This window comes from Eriocheir sinensis, chromosome 10 (assembly GCF_024679095.1).
Source record: "Eriocheir sinensis breed Jianghai 21 chromosome 10, ASM2467909v1, whole genome shotgun sequence".
Lineage (NCBI taxonomy): Eukaryota > Metazoa > Arthropoda > Malacostraca > Decapoda > Varunidae > Eriocheir > Eriocheir sinensis.
Genome location: NC_066518.1, coordinates 7,236,300 through 7,258,033, shown reverse-complemented (window position 1 = coordinate 7,258,033; position 21,734 = coordinate 7,236,300). Strand labels below are relative to the sequence as shown.

The window sequence follows — 21,734 nt, the reverse complement described above, 5'->3', positions numbered from 1 at the left end:
CCATTTTCCTGCCAGAACAGCTAGTAAACGTCCTCAGAAGATCAACGGACGCCATTTTGCTGCCAAAACAGCTAGTAAGCGTCCTCAGACCTCAGATTAGCGGACGCCATTTTGCTGCAAGTGAGACGCTGTTACCATAGCGGCGAGGTGCGCAAATGGCAAGACCACCTGCGCAAATGGTGGGATAATGGCCGCAAATTAAGGCTGCGCAAATGGCGAGGGCGCAAATGGTGAGGTTTTACTGTAATGGCATTCGGGGAATGACTTCCCTATGCATATATAGTGAGTTCTCCATGGATGCCCTGTTGGCCATCAGTTTGTTTGTGCTGTGTCACCACAGAAGAGGATCTGATGTCTTTTATGATTGAAGTGTGTGTGTGTGTGTGTGTCAGAGAGAGAGAGAGAGAGAGAGAGAGAGAGAGATGGAAAATTGATCAAGATAATTTCATAATAAGAAGGATCAGGTATGATATACTAAACCAAAAGTTAACATTTGAATCACCCAAAAAATAATAATAAACACCACCTTCCAATAGTGGGAGTGTGACACGTGCCTGGTGGTGGTGACGGTGATGTGGTGATGAGTGGTGAGTAGTCGTTACGGCAAGGTCGCGAGGCGGTAAGTGCGGCGAGTCAGGCGGCGAGGGGAACTGCGTGGGTGCAAGGCCGAGTGTCCTTCACCCCCGCGTCTTCTGAGGGGTGACTGCAGGTCTGCGTCACACCTGGCGCTTCCCTCACGCAGGTATACAGGTGTTACATACAGAATAGTGGTCCGTCTGTCTTCTGTCAGGTGTCACAGTCACATTTTGTTTTGTTTTCTGTCTTGGATTTGTGCTCTGATGTTGACATGGAAGTCAGCCTTTTTGTATTACGTGAATCACGGGCTTTGCGGCGACGTAATCTAACACTGAATCTATCTACACAGTGTTAGATTAAGCCGCCGCAAGGCCCGTAATTCACGTAATACAAAACGGCTAACTTCCACGTCAACATCAGAACACAAATCCAAGACACTTGTCACGTTCATGCTAAAAGGAGAAGAAAATAGGAATTTCAGTCGGAAGGTGCAAATTTTACACCTTGCGATTGAAATTCCTATTTCCTTCTCCTTTTAACATGAACGTGACAAGTGGCTTACTAAGATTTAAAAAAAAAAGTTTCGTTTTAGAAGACAAACTTGCCAGAAGTTAAACTCTGCTGTAGGTTGACCTCTCGATTCTGCCAGTGCGGCAAGCAAAGCAAAATTGTGTTGATTTATTGGCGCATCAGTAAATTTCTGGTGGTGAGATCCCTCGTCTTGCTGGCTGGCCTCCTCCCAGGCTCCCAGCTGCTGCCAGCAAGACACTCACACTGACACTGCCGCCACGCAAGAGGTAGTCACAGAGAAGCCGCGGGAAGGGAAGGACGTACACATCTCTTCCTCCGCACCGCCAAAGACAAGCCGTGGACACACAGACATGAGTGAGTATGTCGCTTCAATAGATATACATTTATATTCATCGCATCGAGTACTGGACCGACCCTGCGACTCTTAAAAGTGAAGCATAACATTGGTGATTTCAGCGCGACGTGAGGGAGCGATCCGCCTCCCAAATAAAGTTAACTCAAGGTTCACCGCCGACCCATGAACTTTCCTCGCATCGCAGGATAACCGCACGCCGCGCCGCCGATAATGAGCCTATAGCCATTATTTTCCTTTCGCCATTCGTGATACTGTGGAGCTCGGCCGACGTAACAAAGGAGGGAAAAATAAATGCTCCAGTCCCCCGTGAACATGAACGTGTGTAGCCCGAGGCGGAGGTCTGGGAAAGAGGAGAAAGAGAGAGGGAGGAGAAGGTGGGGGTGGTGGTTACGGAGAAGGAGAAGGAGGAGGAGGAGGGATTTAATGTGTGCGAGCGACCTCAACACCGCCAGCAGCAGCCTTCGTCCTTCCCCTTCTCGCCCGTATACCTGTTTCACGCTGCCCATTCTCACGTTACACCTGGTCATGCCGTACCCACATTGTCATCGAAATCGGAGTCGTAATCTTCTTTTGTCGTCTATCTTATTAACGATACTCGGCCATTCAGACTTTTAGATGACAGGTATTTCAACGCGCTGCCCGTTTGCAATATCATGGTGTCAAGTTGTAGATTATAGTGTTTGAAATGCAGCATCTTGGAGTGGTGAATCATCCCGGTAATGTGGTGGTGGTGGTGGTGATGGTGTGGGCGGGATGTGGTGTGTGTGTGTGCGTGTGTGTGGGGTGGCACGTCCGGTTGTGTGTGTGTGTGTGTGTGTGTGTTCATTGGAAGGTTAGATGGGAAAGAGGAAATTTTTTTATGTTTTTCCAGTAAAAGTTTGGTTTAGTGAGTACTCTCTCTCTCTCTCTCTCTCTCTCTCTCTCTCTCTCTCTCTCTCTCTCTCTCTCTCTCTCTCTGATGATGATGATTTGCAGCACAGGAACATAACATTATTTATTTATTTAGCGTATTTTTTCCCGAGGTTAAAATTAAAAGACAACAAACGGTACTTCTTGGTGAGGTTAAGCATTCCCCTCTAATGTCTGTTAAGTATTCGCCCATAATGTCCTGAAGGGGCTTTGCGGGCGTGGTGTCTGCGTGGTGTTCCTTCCTCGTTTCCGTCACCTGCGCAAGGCCGTGCCCCCCGCTAGGCCTCCCCGACACCCACACACACGCCCACGCGGCCACACGTAACCTTCCAGCGAGTAATTTGGCATCACACACTCTCTCTCTCTCTCTCTCTCTCTCTCTCTCTCTCTCTCTCTCTCTCTCTCTCACGAACATGAATTTTATCCGTATGTTGTCAACCATTTCCTGTTTCCTTCTCCTCAGTCGTCTTCCTATTGTACAAACATCGGCTTGGTGCAGCTTTTTCTCCTACTTTTGATGTGAAGTATGTTAGAAATAGAAGTCAAAATAGTTTATCCGTATGATTAAAAACAAACTATATATAATATTCATAACGTCATATTCTGTTTCGTCACGGTGACTGGATAATTCACCCAACGTGCTAAATAATGCTGCTTATGATGATCGTTCAGATGTCGCTTTGATTATGATGATCGTTTAGATGTCGCCTTTAATTATAGCAACTGATTGCATATTAAGCGGAGTTCCGTAGGATAACACTCAATACCACCACTACTACTAATGCTCCCAACGCCTTTTGTTACCGCCATTAACATCTCCCTCACCCAACCATGACTAAATACGTTCTGATCATTTGGATGTCGCCCTTATTCACAGCGATGGATTGCATATTAAGCGGAGTTCCGTAGGGTAACACTCAATACCACCACTACTACTAATTCTCCCAAGGCCTTTTGTTACCGCCGTTAACATCTCCCTCACCCAATCATGACTAAATACGTTCTGATCATTTGGATGTCGCCTGTTCAGTCTCCCTCAGGTTGCGTAATAATTTTAATGTCGAGTCCCGTAGGCGATAAGCTTCACCGCGAAAACAAACAAAAAACATCTGGCCACGCTTTTGCTGGTTGTACTGTACACGGTCCCAGCACAGGAAAACGTGGCCTAACGGAACGCTTTGTCTCTTGGGTGAAAACAAACAAAAAATATATTGTCACTAGAGGAGCTTAAGGTTAAAAGTAGCTGTCAAGTCTAGGCTGAGCTCCGCTGCCCGACGTCACACACACACACACACACACACACACACACACACACACACACACACACACAGACAAACGATCTCGCGCCCTTGACTTTCATGATCTCCACTCCCGGTGTGTGTGTGTGTGTGTGTGTGTGTGTGTGTGTGTGTGTGAGAGAGAGAGAGAGAGAGAGAGAGAGAGAGAGAGAGAGAGAGAGAGAGAGAGAGAGAGAGAGAGAGAGAGATTTTTTAATAACAAAAGGAGTTTTTCATGTTGAGTCTTCACATCCCGTATTTTTAGCAATTTTCAAAGTTTCACAATTTTCTCCCTGTCATTTTATTTAAGAGGTTTAATTAAGTTCGCGAAATTCACGATGATGAGATTAGTTTTCAGCAATGATGTATGTCACAACTCTTCCGGCATTGCTCAATCAAGACTATTGCAGTATGAATTTTCGTTAGTCATTAATTTTGATTCAGATTGTGTGTGTGTGTGTGTGTGTCAGAGAGAGAGAGAGAGAGAGAGAGCGCGAGAGCGGAAAGTTGCATTATAGCTGTGGGCGGCTTAGGCAAGAAATATATATATATAAAAAAATGACAAAAACCTTCCAGGAAAAAAAAGACCAACATTGAGAGGAGAGACTGCAGACGCGTGTGGGCTCAGGGAAATGTTGCCTGATGGAGTGGGTGAAGGGAAGTAAGGTTAGCAGGCTTGGGTGGGTGGGGTGGCGGAAAAAAGAACTTGCATATGTAGGAAGTATGGCCAAAGGTTAGGAGATGTGTTGTTGGCAGAGTGTCATCAACTTCTGCCTCACGAAAGGTCACTAGGCTTGAGTGGGTGGAGGTGAGGGTGGGAATCGAGGAGTAAAAGTGTGTGAGCTGGAGATAGAAAGGATAGATTTGTGGAGTACGAGTAATTGTGAAAGGAAACTACATGGACTTTGGTGGCAATACTAAAAAAGAATGATTGGAGCTTTGGTGGTGGTGAGGGTGGGAAGCAAGGAGTAAAAGTGTGTGGGCTATAGATAGAAAGGAGAGGTTTGTGGAGTAGGAGTAACTGAAAGGAAACTACATGGACTTTGGTGGCAATACTAAAAAAAGAGTAATTGGGGATTTGGTGATGAGAGTGGCGAAGAGTTAAAAGTCTAGCTGGTGTAGGCATGAGTTCGAAAGACTTAGTTCTGGATTAGTTGAAATAGTGAAATAAAATTACATCGACGTTTGGAGGCAATACTTCAAAAGATTTTAATATGAGCTTTGGTGGGTGTTGGTGAGGGTGGCGAAGAGTTTAAAGTCTAGCCGGTGTGGGCATGAGTTCGAAAGACTTTGTTCTGGATTAGTTGAAATAGTGAAGAAGTGAAGAAAATTACATCGACGTTTGGAGGCAATACTACAAAAGATAATATGAGGTTTAGTGGGTGTTGGTGAGGTGGTGAGTTCGAAAGACTTTGTTCTGGATTAGTTGAAATAGTGAAGAAGTGAAGAAAATTACATCGACGTTTGGAGGCAATACTACAAAATATAATGATAGGGGCTTTGGTGGGTGGTAGTGAGGGCGACTTTCGAGGGGCAAAAGTCTGACTGGAGTGGGCTAGAGTTTGAAAGGAGATGTTAGTGGAGTAGAAGTAAATGTGAAAGGAAATTAAATGTAGGTTTGGTGGCAATACTACAAAATATAATGATAGGGGCTTTGGTGGGTGGTAGTGAGGGCGACTTTCGAGGGGCAAAAGTCTGACTGGAGTGGGCTAGAGTTTGAAAGGAGATGTTAGTGGAGTAGAAGTAACTGTGAAAAGAAATTATATATAGGTTTGGTGGCAATATTACAAAATATAATGATCGGGGCTTTGGTGGGTGGTAGTGAGGGCGACTTTCGAGGGGCAAAAGTCTGACTGGAGTGGGCTAGAGTTTGAAAGGGGATGTTAGTGGAGTAGAAGTAAATGTGAAAGGAAATTACATCTAGGTTTGGTGGCAATACTACAAAATATAATGATAGGGGCCTTGGTGGGTGGTAGTGAGGGCGACTTTTCTTGGGGTAAAAGTGTGACTGGAGTGGGCTAGAGTTTGATAGATGTTAGTGGAGTAGAAGTAACTGTGAAAAGAAATTACATATAGGTTTGGAGGCAATACTGCAAAATATAATAATAGGGGCTTTGGTGGGTGGTAGTGAGGGCGACTTTCGAGGGTTAAAAGTCTGACTGGAGTGGGCTAGAGTTTGAAAGCAGAGTTTTTATAATATAGTGAAACCAAATTGTCGAGTCCGTTTTGGCAATGGCTCCTGCGGGTCCATTTCTCCCCTCTGCTCGGCCACACAGTCCCAACACCTATTTTTTCCTCTCATATGTTACCTATAGCTTACATATGAGAGGAAGAGATAGGTGTTGGGACTGTGTGGCAGAGCAGAGGGGGGAAAAGGACCCGCGGGAGCCTACGCCAGACCGGCCTCGACATATTTGGAAGACTATATTTATTGTGAAAGGAAATTGCATAGACTTTCGGAGGCAATACTAAAAAAAAAAATAGTAATAATAATAACAGCAATTTTGGATTTTGAAAGACATTGGAATCTTAAGTTACAGGAGTTTGAATATTGAAGAAAAAAAGTTAAAATAGATGAAGAAGTGCAAATCAGTTTATATAACAGATAAAGAATTAAAAGTCACGCAAAAAATAACAGGTTTGCATGATGATAAAAACAATTAAGTGTAGGAGGTTGAAGAAGGAAAACAATATTCAGCAGGTTTGGGGAAAGGCCAGCAGGTTTGGACGGCACGAAGCTGCATAAGTTGAGGCAGGTGTGGGCGGAGGCAGGTGGGAATGCAACAGATAAATAGGGAAGAAAGTTAGGCGTGTTTGCATATTCGTGGCGCAAAGAAAATCCAGTTAGCGTGACCACTGAAGTGTATATGTGGCTCCCTGTCTGTCTGTATGTATGTATGAATGAAAGTTTATATGCACGTAGATTATATTTCCTGGTGTGTATATTTAAGTACCTGTTTGTATGTATTTATGTATGAAAGTTTGTATGCACGTAGAGTATATTTCCTGGTGTGTATATTTAAGTACCTGTTTGTATGTATTTATGTATGAAAGTTTGTATGCACGTAGAGTATATTTCCTGGTGTGTATATTTAAGTACCTGTTTGTATGTATTCATGTATGGAATTTGTATGCATTTAAAGTATGTTTCAGGCGTGTATCCATCTATCCCATCAAGACTGTATTTATTTTTAGGGTATTTCGCGAAGGATTTTGTACATTTCTTACCTTTATGTATACTACGTGTGTGTGTGTGTGTGTGTGTGCGCGCTCTGGTAATTATCCCTGATGAGTCAATGTGAGGATGGCATGTCCTTGAGAGCCTCTAGAGTGAAGGCCGTCCTCCTCGTTATCCCTTTTTCCTTTTTTTACCGTCGACTTAGTTTCCCTCCAGCAGAATATTCGACTTCATTTACGTGCATATTATATTGGCCACATAACGTCTTCATTATTATTTGAACCATTCTTTTTATTGTCTTCGCGCCATGACTTGATACCCCAGTCAGTCAATCAATGTCTGTCTTTCTCTTCATTGTTGTCGGCTCTCAGGTGTAGCAGCCGTGGTTTCTTCGTGGTCAGAATACATTGTTTTGTCTACTGGGATGGATACTAAATGTTCGTTCGGTAAGGTGAAGGTGTTTTAAAGTTTGCAAGCACAAGTCGCTGCATAATTATAGGCATCACCGCACAACAGTAGGCAACCTTGAACCCCTGCACACACACACACACACACACACACACACACACACACACACACACACACACACACCGAGTCATTGTCTGTGTGGTTATGTTTTTACTGTAGAAAGTTAATTGCTTCTAATGACCCGTAATTGCAGTAATCGTCAACCAAAGATGACTTCCTTCACCTCCCCCTCCATCTCCTCCTCCTCCTCCTCCTCCTGATCCTCCTCATCCTTGACTTTTCCTTTTTTCTTTTTTTTCCTTTTCTCCTTTTTTGTACTTCTGAATCCCGTCGCGTATTGTCCATATATGAAGATAATTACTTTGTTACCAGCTGTTGGAGGTCACTATTGCGTCAAGGTACTTTTACTTAGCAGAAAAACTTGGCACAGTGAGTGGCAAGTTTTGACCTCCTCGAAGTATATATTTATCTAACTAGTAGGATTTTTTTTTTCTATCTTCCTCATTCCTTTTTTTTTCCATTGCATTTTTTTTGTGTCATTTAGTTAAAGTTAGTGAAAAAAAATATGGGTGTTCCCCTTGAGTCCTGTGAGGAGGGAGAGGCCAGGTGTGGAGTGGAGTCCTATACCCTAGAAGTGGTCCAAGGCTGACAGGTCCTTCTTGTTGCCGGCACACACACACACACACACACACACACACACACACACACGATCAACAACACAACAAGTTTGTAAGCTCCCTAACCAAACACAAAATACGATAAAAACTCCTTGTATAGTGTTTGGCGTTGATATAAAAAGAAGGAAACTTTAGAAAACCACACTAGAAATCTCTTTAGTATTTGTTGAGTAGAAATAACAGATCATTGTGGAGAATATAGTTTGTTTTGGGCGCTTAAAATGACTGTTGGACTGTCGAACTGGCCCTTAATGTTATACCTTTGTTTTCGAAGTTAAGAAAGTAATGCCATTTATGAAAGGGAGTGAGGCTGACCCCATTATAAGCGAGTCTTGTGGAGGGGGACTAGGAGGGGGGCGGAGGCTGGCACATGATGGCGAGAGGTTAGGTCAGGTCGTGTAGGGTTGAGGTGAGGCGGTGATGAGACGAGGTGACGAAATAGAAATCTGAAACAGCTTTCGTTCTTATCACCATTTCTTCACCTATCACCACCTGGCGTCTATTTCCTATTTCACTAACTTCCTGGTAATAATACAGATGGACCAACCCTCTGAAGCTACCTAAGATCAATGTAATAAGTCACTCATTAAATCCCGTATTCTTAAACCTATTGACACCTCAGTTCACCTGTTTGAATAGCCTCTCGTAGAAGTTGCTGGGGTTTTCATGGACTGCTTTGTGATTCTAGTGATATAGTTTTACACGACCTCTGTACCCTGAACTGGAAAAGCACCCTTGAATACTTAGTTAACCTTCTCAGTGGCCTTGGAAAATAGACGTAATGGGAGCCCGATACCTTTAAGAATATAGACCCAAGCATCAGGGCAGGTCGCATTACAGGTGTGTCTTGCGAGTCTGGCATCACTGCGCGGGCCAACCATCCAGGCAGGGTTTCCGCTCTGCCCCCGCCGCCTCGCACGCAAGATTGACTCCTCCCGCAAGCCTAACTGTTACCCAGCTCACTCACACCCTTCCTCCCCACCCCCGCTCCCATAATACAATTACCTCTCGCTCCCGCCCTCCCTCCCTCTTCTTGCTCTCTATCTCTCTCCGCCTTACCTCTGGATGCTGACTATTTTATGCGTATACATTTTTTTCTCTTCAAAATCACAGTATTGCTAATCTATTTCATTTAAACGTTACGTCTTTTGGGTTTTTAACAGCTGAAGGCAACTCATCAACAAATATTAAAGGAAATCAAGTAGAGTAAATCAACATTCTCTTCCTAAGCTTTTACTACGGTAACTCATTCCCTGTAGATTCGAAGTGCAAAAGACTGGTTAGTGTGGCCGAATATCACCTTTATCCTTTTCACTCACTAAAAACATACAACTTTTTCTTTCATTAATGACTGGAAGAAGATCAAACATCACGTAGCGCGAACAATGCAGCATCAGTGTCATAATTACAACGTTCTTCCTCTTATTATACCATTATGCGGTAGTGTTGTCACGGAGGAAGTGCGATGATGCTGTTATGATAATTTTCCCGTTGAAGTGCGTGAGTTGATTAAAAAGGGCGCGCCGAAGAGGAGAGCAGCGCGGTACGTGTGACGCCTCAAGTGGTCCGCGAGGGCGTTGTTGGTGACAGGAGGGGCGGGTGCAGTGGCAAAGGAAGGGGGGGGAAGGGGTAACGGAGGAGGGGTAATGTAGGTGGCCGTGGAGGGAAATGGGGCTACAGAGGGAAGGGGAAGTCAGGAATAGGATGTGGGTGGCGGTGGAGAAGGTGAGGCAGAAAGGTGAAGGAGGAAATGTTATGCATGCAGGGAACAGGTATGGGTGGTGGGGAAGGGAAAGGAGAGGCAGGGAGAACGCTAACGGAAGGAGGTGAAACAATGAGGAGCTAAACTACCGTGTCACTGGTCTGGAAGTTCAAGTTAGGGGCAGGAAGGAGGAAGGCTGCAGAAGAACGCGGCAGTGAACAGGGTAATGCACAAAGGGAACAGGTATGGATGGTGGGGAAGGGAAAGGAGAGGAGCAGGGAGAACGCTAACGGAAGGAGGTGAAAGAAAGAGAAGATATGGTGTCTGGTCGGGAAATTGAAGTTAGGGGCAGGAAGGAGGAAGGTTGCAGAAGAAGGAGGCAATGAACAGGGTAACAGGGCATATGGGTGACGGGAGTAAGGTGAAGTGAGGATATTAATGAAACAAAGAGGAGATAAATTACGGTGTTACTGGTCTGGAAGTTCAAGTTAGGGGCAGGAAGGAGGAAGGCTGCAGAAGAACGAGGCAGTGAACAGGGTAATGCAGAAAGGGAACAGGTATACGGGTGGTGGAGAAGGGAAAGGAGAGGCAGGGAGAACGCTAACGGAAAGGAGGTGAAACAAAGAGAAGATATACGGTGTCAGTGGTCGGGAAGTTGAAGATAGGGCAGGAAGGAGGAAGGCTGCAGAAGAGCGAGGCAATGAACAGGGTAACGGGACATATGGGAGACGGAGATCAGGTGGAGTGTGGCTATTAAAAGGTGGAGCTACAGATAACCTCCCGAGTTACGCCATAAGATAAAAGTTGCAGAAGAACAGAGAAGCAAGGAACAGGATAACGGGAGATATGGGTGAAGAGGATAAGGTGAGGTGAGGCTATTTAAAAGGTGAAAGAACAAGTAACCTTCCCGAGTAACAAAGCAAAGGAGAGGCAGCTTAGCCATTTGAGAAAGGTGGCAGAAGAACAGAGAAGCAAGGAACACGATAACGAGAAATATGGGTGAAAAGGATAAGGTGAGGTGAGCCTATTTAAAAGGTGAAAGAACAAGTAACCTTCCCGAGTAACAAAGCAAAGGAGAGGCAGCTTAGTCATTGGAGAAAGGTGGCTAAACGTAGGTGAAGCAAGGGACTGGGTAACAGGAGGTATGGGTGATTAGGATAAGATGAACTTGGGCCATTCAAAGGTGGGACAACAGGTACAAGAGAGGCAGTTAGGTCATTGGAGAAAGGCAGCAGAACGTATGTGAAGCAAGGACCAGGGTAACGGGAGGTATGGGTGACGAGGGTAAGGTGACGAGGGCTTCAAGGTGGAACAACAGGTGGTCCAAAGCAAGAGAGGTCATCGGCCTAGTCAGTCACTCTCTCCTCAGGGGGCCCCGGGGAAGAATGGGAAGAAGCCGCTCCCTCACCCTTCCCCGCTCCTTCCCCTCTTCAGCTCTCCTCCTCCTCCCCACTCCACCGTGTCCCTTTCCTATGTTCTTCAGTCTATCTCTATCTTCCTTCCTTTCCCTGTATTATCCATCAGTTCACCTCCATAACTTTCTATTGCCTCATTTTCATCCTCTTCATCATGTCTTTCCTCTACATCCTCTATCTCCTTCCTCCTCCCCCGTGTATCTCAAATTTAAGTTGTAGTAAAAGTTATCCCCAAAAGTAGAACTGATTGTGATTTATTTTCTTCCTTTTACGTTATTTTGCAATCACCAAGGAAGTGGAAATATCAGTTGAAGTAAAAGTCACCCCTAAAAGAAAGGGTGGTTTTAGTTTCTTCTCTTCCCTTTACGTCATTTTGCAATCACCACGAAAGTCGCCTCTTACCTTGTCATCTGTATAGCCGTGGGGGCGTTGTTAGGGAGCGTGGGCCCGGCCGTGAGCCAGTCAGTCAGCCAGGCAGAGAGAGAGAGAGAGAGAGAGAGAGAGAGAGACTTTCACTAGAGTCCCGTTGCTGGTGAAACTTTTTAAACACATCATTCTTGCGTTTTCTAGATTTATTAGTCCTTTATTTGTTTTACCGGAGAGGTCAACATGTTTCTCAGAAGCAAGACGATCACCTATATATTTTTTTCTTTCCATTCGCTTTGCAACATAACCCGTTTGAGCCTTCCACCTACATCAAAGGGAGGTGTGAAGGGAGGGGGTAGGCAAGTCAGGCAGGTAGAGCTTTCCACCCAGGGGTACGGACAGGGAGGGGATGGGGGTGGGAGAGGGGCGAGGGGCAAGCCTGCAGTGTTACCATCTTGGAGTGTTAACCAAATAAACTTGATGGCCGCGGAACGCTTACGCTTCTAACTCTCAAGTCTCCGGAGTCACGTTTTTTAATGATTCAATTTCCTCGGTTATTTGCTTTAGTTTCTTAACGAGGTCAGTACGTGCTGTTGAGTTTGTTGTGTCTGGTAGTGTATGGCGTGCTGTGGTTGGCATCTCTCGCAGTTATGGGAGTGTGTACTACTTGTGGGTTTGTTTATCATGCGTTATTTGGTGTTGCGGACGACTTGCGTTGAATACAGTAACAGTCTGAACTAAGGAATGTAGAGGCAGGTTACTCCTTCTAGATTTCGTAGTCTGGATTGGTTAGTGTTGCCTGACGCTTGAATCTTCATCACACAAAGTTGCGATGAGAGAAATATCAACCAATTATAATATGCCTCTTCAGTAAACTTAATATCAGCCAGTTAAATACTCCTTCCAGTAAACTTATATCAACCATTTATATGCCTCTTCTAGTAAACTTAATATCAACCAATTATATGTGTCTTCTGGTAAACTTATCAAATTGTTAGCGTGCGTTGGCGAGTCAAGTGCAGCATTGTGTACCCAGACAGGCCCTTACCTAACGCCATCGTATGCAGCTTTCCCTTGCTGTTTACGGTCTGCGTGTATACAATAGAGACACTCGCAGTATCAGTGTAAGAGAGGTGCCGTGCCTTTCCCGGACACTTCACTTCCTCATTCTGCAGCTTCCGTGTTTACTTTCCTTTTATCTTACTCTGTGTGGGAGAGGGTGGGGGGGGGTATTTTCTTTTTACAGTAAAGGAAGCAACCCAGGGGAAAACAACAACAACAACAACAAAAACAGTCCGATAATCACCGCTCCTAATAAAGAAAGTAGAGACGAGTGACCCAAGGAGAAGGCAATTTTGAATGGAGAGGCGTCTTGATACTACGATAGATACTTATAATAGATGGAGGCGTCTTGGTACTGGTGGAGAGTTGCGTTGTACAGCAGTGTGGAATGCGGTGCAGCGGCTCTCCCAGACAATAAACGGCCCATCGTTCCGTCGCCCTCCATCAGCATTACGAGGTTTGGGCTTCCCGTTCACTCTCGCCGCAAACAGCCGTCACTTCCCAGCCGTTATGTTTGCTACTTTCTTCACGCACGAAGGCTAAGAACTGCAGTGCCGGGGAGAGGGGGGGGGGGGGGGGGTAATTCACGTGGAAAACTTGAGCGGGGAAATTAAGAGGACAGAAAGCAGTATTGTTGCGATAAATTGTGATCGTTTTGAAAAGACAATCTGCGTTCATCCCTTTTACCATGAAATTTGTTAACTCAGCATCATCGCCTTTCTTCTCCGAAACTTATGGAAAACTTGAGCGGGGAAATAAAGAGGACAGAAAGCAGTATCGTTGTGATAAATTGTGATCGTTTTGAAAAGACAATCTGCGTTCATCCCTTTTACCATGAAATTTGTTAACTCAGCATTATCGCCTTCCTTCTCCCGAGACTTACGGAAAACTTGAGCGGGGAAATAAAGATGACAGAAAGCAGTATTGTTGTGATAAATTGTGATCGTTTTGAAAAGACAATCTGCGTTCATCCCTTTTACCATGAAATTTGTTAACTCAGCATCATCGCCTTTCTTCTCCCGAGACTTATGAGTTGAATTTTCTATGATTTCCTATTCTTATTATTGTGATACAACTTCCACATGTATCCTTAGTTGTATAATCACACTCTACTGCCTGGGGGTAGGGATGGCATGCTCCTCCCTTCTCCTTTGTTGTTTACTTTCAACAATAAACTATCAATCAATCAATCAAATAGCGATCGTTATGAAAAGATAATATGCGTTCATCCATTATACGTACCATGAAATTTGTTAGTTCAGCATCGACGTACTTTTTCGAGGCTTGTGGGATATTTTTTGTAAGATTCCTTGTTTTCATTAATGTGATAAATAGCGGTCGTTTTGAAAAGAAAATATACGTTCATCCCGTTTACCACGATATCTATTGATTGTGCATCACCGTTCATCTCCCTGACTTACGAGATCAATTTTATATGACTCATTTACTTATTTTCGTGAACGTCTCCCGTATTGAAGTCATGCCGATACGTTCTATGTCTTCGCTCCGTGCTCGGCTCCGGTAAGTATAGTGTATTCATAAATCAATAGATACATATGCAACAGTAGAGTGTAGTCATATATGAACATAATACTGGTGAATGGAAAATAATAATGTACATACAGTTAACTATATTATTGAATTTGATCATGTAGAAAAAAAGATAATGTAAATAGTGTAGTTGTGGATGAATATAAATTTGAAAAAAGTTTACTTATGGACACTATATAATATCGACGCAATGTACGATTTTTAATATTCTTTTCTTTCTCTTTCTTCCAGACCGGTTAGGGGTGGTTCTCCTGCTCGCCCTGGTAAGTATTTTTCCTTCTTTATCATTTCTTTCCTTTTTCCATCCTTTCTTACCCTCTTACCTCACATTTGGCCATTTGTTCTCTCTCTCTCTCTCTCTCTCTCTCTCTCTCTCTCTCTCTCTCTCTCTCTCTCTCTCTCTCTCTCTCTCTCTCTCTCTCTCTCTCTCTCTCTCTCTCTCTCTCATTTTTTAGCTTCTCACAGACACCTACTCTTACTTTTTTCCGCTCACTGATCTCTCTCTCTCTCTCTCTCTCTCTCTCTCTCTCTCTCTCTCTCTCTCTCTCTCTCTCTCTCTCTCTCTCTGTGTGTGTGTGTGTGTGTGTGTGTGTGTTTTATGCTGTGTTGTTTTGTATTGTGTTGAATTTTATTGAGTATACGTGTGTGTGTGTGTGTGTGTGTGTGTGCGCCTCTTTCCCTGTAGGTGGGAGGAAGTCGTAGCTATTATCTCCCACCCTCCCTTCTTCCCTCTCCCTCCCTCCCTCCCTCCCTTCCTCCCTTCCTCCCTTCCCCTTCCTCTCCCTCCCTTAAGAGTGCCGATGCTTGTCCTTGGCTTAGGTAAGGAAGGAGGAAGAGGACGAGGAGGAGGAGGAGGGGATAGAGGAAGGAGGAATAACTGATAGGTAGAAGAGGAGGAGGAGAAGAAGAAGGGGTATGAAGAGGGGAAGTAGATGATAAAGGGATAGAGAGAAGACAAGGGGAGTGATGGTAGGGAAGGGGAAGAAAATGGAAGAGAGGTCAGAATAGGGAAGCATCTTGGTAATGGAATAAAAAGAAGGGAGAGAGAAGAGTTGATAAGAAATGGAAAGGAAATGAAGAGAATGATAGAGTGAGGCGAGGGAGGGAAGGGGAAGGATAACGTGGGAAGGGGAATGGAGAGGGGGCACCATGGTAGAGGGAGGGAAGGAGGGGAAGAAGAGAGAAAGGGGGGGGGGGGGGACGTGAGGGGTGGAGACAAATATAAAAGGGTAGATATGGAGGGGTAGGAGGGGAAGAAGAGAGGAGGAGAGGAGAGGGGGCGTGAGTGAGGGAGATAAGGAGGGGAGGGAGGGATGGAGGGGAGACACAAGGAAGGTCATCACTCGTCTTCCTTGTTTTTGCCATCACATCCCGTTTTCTGTGTGTGTGTGTGTGTGTGTGTGTGTGTTGATATGGACACAACGACTGGGCCAAGCTTGTCTCGCTTGATATTATAGAAACATTACATTTATATTCCTGTGTGTATGTGTGTGTGTGTGTGTGTGTGTGTGTGTGTGTGTGTGTGTGTGTTTGGGGATACTGAGCGGTTTGTTCGTTTTTCCTGTTACGAGTAAAAAGAGGGGGTCTCTCTCTCTCTCTCTCTCTCTCTCTCTCTCTCTCTCTCTCTCTCTCTCTCAGTTTATCGTGTACTGACTAAGCCATAATGATAATGATGATAATAATAATAATAATAATAATAATAATAATAATAATAATAATAATAATAATAACAACCTCAATAATACGTAAGTCCAGATTGCCTTTCACTGTAACAACCTTTCTCTTCCTCTTTTTTTTTTTCACCACGCCCATACTTGCGTTCTCCTGCACCGTCACTCACTCACTCACGCCCACGCCAACACAGTGACTTCCTCTTCTTACTCTGCACACCCAACAGCCTTACTTTCTCCTCGCCTTCTTTTGGTCTCCCTCCTTACCATTTTTATTGCCCTGTTTACATATTTCGCTCACGCCCTTTCTCCATTAACCTTTAACTCACACCCATGCTTTCTCCAACACATATATTAAGCTTTCCAGCCATTATATAACTCCTTCCTTTTTTTACTTTTCCTTCCCTCTTCGGTCACCCACACTCTCCCCTCCTTCACTCGCTAAAGCTCCGTTATTATCCTTTCAACCATCTCCATCACCACCACCACCGCCACCACGCCCCGCTCACTGCTTTCACTCTCTCTTTGTATCCTTTTCAAATTTTATTAGGAACTGTTCGACTCTGTTAACGTCCCGATCTGATTTCTCTTCTTTCCCTCCATTTTCGGCGCCTCAAGCGTTTTCTCTTTCACATATTCCCTTCCCCACCCTCTATAATGGATGCTTACGCTTTTCTTCATTCTTCTCTTTGAATTTCTAATATTTGCCTTCATTCGTAGTGTTGTATCTACTTGTTCGTTCTTTGCTTTATTCATCTTTACTACCTACACATGTATTACTAGTTGTATAATCACATTCTGCCCTGCCTGGGGGTTGGGATGGCATGTTCCTCCCTTCTCCCTTGTTTACCTGCAACAATAAACTATCAATCAATCAATCTGTTCATACAGTCAGAACTTCTCAAATGTCGTTTTCGTTACACCATCGTTTTTATATAACTTGTTTCATCTACATTGCTTTCTTGTAACCAATCCTTCATGTCTGTCCTCTCTCTCTGGCCTGTTCATATATTCGGGAGTTCTGTAGTGACGGTCTTATTACACAATCCTTTTCATAAATATATTTCATGAACATCACTCGATTAACCTTTAACTATAACGCATAACCAGTCCTTTGTATCTTTCTTCTCTATCAGACCTGTTCTTATACACTCAGAAACTCCATAATGTCGTCTTCATGGATTTTATTAACACTTCACCTTTAGCCAGCTCATCATTCCTCTCTTTCCTTGTTCCTGCAGGTGGGCGTGGCTGTCGCTGGGGACATGATGCGTAAGGCCATCGTGTTCGACAAGGCGACGCCGGAAGTGTTCTACTGTCCCATCGACAAGCCCACGTCCTTCGAGAAGATGTACGTCCGCTCCAGGCCGCTCGACAAGCTTTGCGAGTTCGACGGCAAGGGGGTGAGTGACTGGCAGAGCTGAGGCTGAGACTGCTGTGGATTACTTGAGCATTGTTGATCCGCTTAAAGTTGGATTGTGTCTTTTGAACTAAGTGGTGTTACAGATTAGTTAGATGAAAGTTAGATTTGTCTGTCTTTGTGTTCAGTTGTGTCGAGTGCCTTTTTTTTTTACAACAAAGGAGACAGCTCGAGGGCACAAAAAAAGGAAACAATAATAAAAAAAAGTCCACTACTCGCCGCTCCCAAAAAGAATCGATGAGGTGACCTTGATAGATTTGCTTTTATTTTAACTGATAAATTGACTGATTAATTGATTGGATGATTTATTAAGGCATTTATTTATTCATTTATTCATTTTCATCCATTTAAGGGGTGTTCAGTGCACTAGACACTAGGTAATTCTTAGGATGCTCAGTTTTCTTTCTGTAAGACGAGAAACTGTTGAGTATCATGGTGCCAAGCTCTTTTCATTTGGTTATGCATGTATTTTCAATGCCTGAGAGAATGAGAGCTATTTCATGTGGTAGAAACTGTTAGATGCAATACTGTTTTTTTTTCTTTATTACCGCAAAAGGAAAGACAAAAAGTAGGGCATCCAGTCACCCCTATAGTTTTTTTCTTCTTTATTACCGCAAAAGGAAAGACAAAAAGTAGGGCATTCAGTCACCCCTATATGTTTTTTCTTCTTTATTACCGCAAAAGGAAAGACAAAAAGTAGGGCATTCAGTCACCCCTATATGTTTCTTCCACAGCTTCCCTCAGACTACAAGAGCGATTGCTACAACGACGTGGACGAGAGCGAGTACGCGTGCAAGGAGAAGAAGAGGATCATGGTGAGGCCTGCATGAGTGGTGAGGACAGTCCAAACGTCCTCACTTTCCACTTGTTCCCTGCTTATACGCGGTTCTTGGTCATATGCGGATTTTATATATTCGCGTTCTTGCTTATATGCTGTTTGAGATAGTTTTCATTGATTTATTTATTTGTTATTGTTGTTGTTTAATGTTTTGGTCTTTTTATGAATCATTTTTATAGTTTTTGTTGCCCTGTTGTGTTTTTTGTTTGTGTTGGATGTGTTGTCTTTGTTTTCGTGTGTGTTGCTTACATGGGTCAGGCTTCTGTGTGTTGGTCGCTCACTCAGGTAACACTGATGCTTGTATTTGAGGAGAACACTCAAACTAGACCCACCTGAACGGACCACTCAAAGGTACAAAGGACAAAGAAGATAGGCAAACATCACAATACCTGGTTGGTTTCAAACACAAAATACCATACCTACTACCTACCTACTATACCACAACATCTTTCTCACCTATCAATGGTACCTACTAACTACACTAAAAACAAAACAAACAAAAAAAATATATAGATGTGGCTGTTTGTTGTGACAGCTAAGCCAGTAACACGAGGCGGCATTGAACAGTCAAGCAAAAAAAAAAAAAAAGTTGTGTTTGCTCTTTCACCTCTCCTCGCGCCCTTCACCCTTGCTCCTTACCCTGGTGCTTCTGTGGGACGGAGGACACCTAAGAACACCTGACAACACCCTAACGTGGCCTCCGAGTGTCGCTGTCGTGCTCACAAGTGACAATTGGTGAACTAATGTTACAGATACGCCGGGAGACCGAAGAGATGGAGAGAGAGCTCCTCCAGACGACCACACCCGCTGCTAACAACAGGGTGTAGGGCTCACTAACACCCGGACCCCGCCCACCCACCACCGGACACAGGTTAACCCCCGCCCTTCAGTACACCAGGAAGTGCTCAGTCACTCCGATCGCCAAGAAAGAGTAACAGGTTCCCCTCGGGGTCAGGGACGAGTATACAGCAACACAGGAATTATCAAGCATCACATCTTCCTGTTAACTGGACTTTCATTGACCTAAATTTGTATATATTGTAAATAGTATTGTATTTATTTTCATTCTTGAAGTCATTTTGTAATCATAGCAGTTGAACTTCTGATGTGATTCAAAGCTAGAATTAAGTTTAGGACTACTAAGGAAATGTCAGTACAATCCGTGATGCTTGGTCGGCTTTGCTTTTTAGACACTTGCTCCCCGCTGCCCAACAGACAGTGTGTTGGGCAGTCTGTTCACTGTGCCGATGTTCGGTGTGCTCGAGACACCCCACATCCACACCAGCACTTGCACCACTGTATATGCCTCAAACGTTTTAGTCTAAGTGATTTTGCATGACGTGAATTAAAGATTAAGTTTGACCTATTGTACATGATTTAGTTTTCTTCAGATTTATAAACGTTTTCAGCAGGCATTTTCAATTTGCAAGTGATTATTGCTTTCTATGAGTTGGCAGTAGTTATCCCTTCACTTCATACTCTACACTGTTGGGAAATTGGACAGCCTCCTCCTCCTCCTCCTCCTCCTCCTCCTCCGAAGACTTTTACTTCTAGTTGATGCCTCGCTCAAAGAAATTATTGCTCAATGTAGATGGCTTGTGCTCTGGGTAGTCTTGTAGTATCACTAAGGGTGGAAAGTAAGGAAATATAGTATTAAAGAAGAATTTTGTTGGATATATTTTCCGTTCAGTATCTTCTAATTTTGAATAACGATTTTGTACAGTAATTTTCCACTCATTCTGTCCACCCTTTGTTCTTTGGCTGGGAGCTAAAAGCAATACAAGCTACAACACTTTTAGGGATGTTAGTGGCTTGGTAAACACCCACACATGTACACAGACACAGAACATGCATGCCCACACCAGCATAAACGCACACCAGGACAAGGGACACCCCCACCCACGTCCCTTGCAGCGTGTGTCGTGTGCTAGACGAGTCGCTCACTTGCCTCGCCCTTCTCCCGCCAGATCCGCCTCCACCCCCCCGGCAGTGAGAAGCTCGAGATGATCCGTCGCCGCCGCCTTCTGCTCCACCAATTTGTAACAGTGCCAAAAGAAAACAAGACGCTGAGTAACCAGTAGTGTGTGTGTGTGTGTGTGTGTGTGAGTGTGACTTATCATATATCCAAATTAATATATGCGCATTTACCTTTTAGTAATATTATATTTAACACTATCACATGACCAAATCAAGGCATTATGCAAAGATTGGGACGGACCACGATAAAAAACACCATTATGAGCTTATTATGGATACCACAGAAACACCAAACATCGCTATGCTGTCTGCCTGCCTGTAGACGTATAATTATTAGCAGCATAACATCGACAAGAGCTAGAGAAAAGGCTTAGCGGGTGGAGTCCAGACCAACAGCACAAGGCAACGCATAGTGACATGACCAACAAGCAAGAACACAACGCCGGGGCAGGAAGGACAGACGACGGAACCTTCAGTCAGTCAGTCAGTTCGGTGGATGGGCTTGGGAGGGGACAGACGCCAATTCCTCGACGACTTCAGCTGTGATTCATTTCATTCTCTTTAACGGGACTTTGTTTTGTTCAGGCTAACACAGTAACAACCAAAAAAATGTTAACAGCCCAAACAATATAACAAGCCCAACTACCCTCCCATCTGACCAGCGAGTGATGCAGGTTACCCTCAGCCGCCAATCAGCCAGCCAGCAAGTCAGTCAGTCAGTCAGTCAGCCCGCTGTTCACACTCCTCTAATGTATCTATTCCTCTCCACAGAACTAATACAATAATTTATCTGTACATAACTCATACAGCAACTACGGCTGTCTGGGTGCCTGTGTGTGTATGTGTGTGTGTGTGTGTGTGTGTGTGTGTGTGTGCTGTGGTTGGTGGGAGGAGGACCAACAGAACAGCATGTCGTCAGTCGTGGTCAGATGGTGATGCTGCAGAGTTTGCGAGGCTCAGAGCGCCTGGGCCCACGCGACAGCCGCCTCAGCCCCACAGCCCCCAGTCCAGCCCCCTCCCACCTCCTGCCTGCTGCCCATCGCCTCATCCCGCCCCCGTACCCCCTCCCCCCCGGCCCCGTGGTCAAGTAAAGGGTAACAAGGACTACACAACGAAGCTTCAAGGGTCGCTGGTTACATGCTTCCCGTTTCCACCAATAAAAACATACCTGTCATAATGAGCAATTTTCTGCCCTTTGAATTTTACTGTGCTGTAATGTTCCTTGGCGAGCTACGCGAGTTTGAGTCTCAGTGGCTGCGTGGTGTCATAGAGAAGGTTTTTTTTTTCGTTGTCTGTTTCAAGGATTACTTGGTTGTTTGTGTGTTTGTTTCATAGACTGTGTTAATGTAGTTTCTTATTTGTATACTTACTGGTATATCATTGCTGAGATATATTCACATGGAAAACGAAAACATTAAGGTGTAATCAGTAAGGTGATTGCATCTCCCCTTTTAAAAGCCGTGACATGGCAGTACTAGAATGCTCGATACCCACCCAGGTTGTCCACGCTGGTGGTTGGTGTACTGTTGGGCAGCGGCGCAATACAGGTGGTAAAGAGATTATCTTGCTTTATTGGAGGCCGTTTGAGACTCATTACATGTACCATTTGTCAGACGGTTTTGTAAATAGTAACGCCCTGCCTTTGGCGTGTCGTGAGCCCATGGTGCAAAAAAAAGTTAAAAATCATCGCACGTCTAATTACACCTCCGAGTGACTACCGAGTACTCACCGTTATGGACGATTCATTAGCGGAAACTTTCTC

The 21,734-nt window shown here is 44.4% G+C and overlaps 1 protein-coding gene across 2 annotated transcripts; it reads left to right on the top strand.

Moving 5' to 3' along the window:
- The first annotated feature begins 1,325 nt into the window (after positions 1-1,325).
- LOC126996529 (uncharacterized) lies at positions 1,326-21,149 on the top strand. 2 transcript variants are annotated; one of them, XM_050857076.1, is made up of 6 exons: positions 1,326-1,461; positions 14,299-14,330; positions 16,979-17,140; positions 17,892-17,972; positions 18,748-18,866; positions 19,963-21,149. In XM_050857076.1, exons 1-5 carry the CDS (start codon positions 1,458-1,460, stop codon positions 18,820-18,822), a joined length of 354 nt encoding a protein of 117 aa, XP_050713033.1. In that variant the 5' UTR covers positions 1,326-1,457; the 3' UTR covers positions 18,823-18,866; positions 19,963-21,149. The 2 variants fall into 2 exon arrangements, with proteins under 2 accessions (XP_050713033.1, XP_050713032.1); XM_050857075.1 differs by lacking the exon at positions 18,748-18,866.
- Positions 21,150-21,734: the final 585 nt, after the last annotated feature.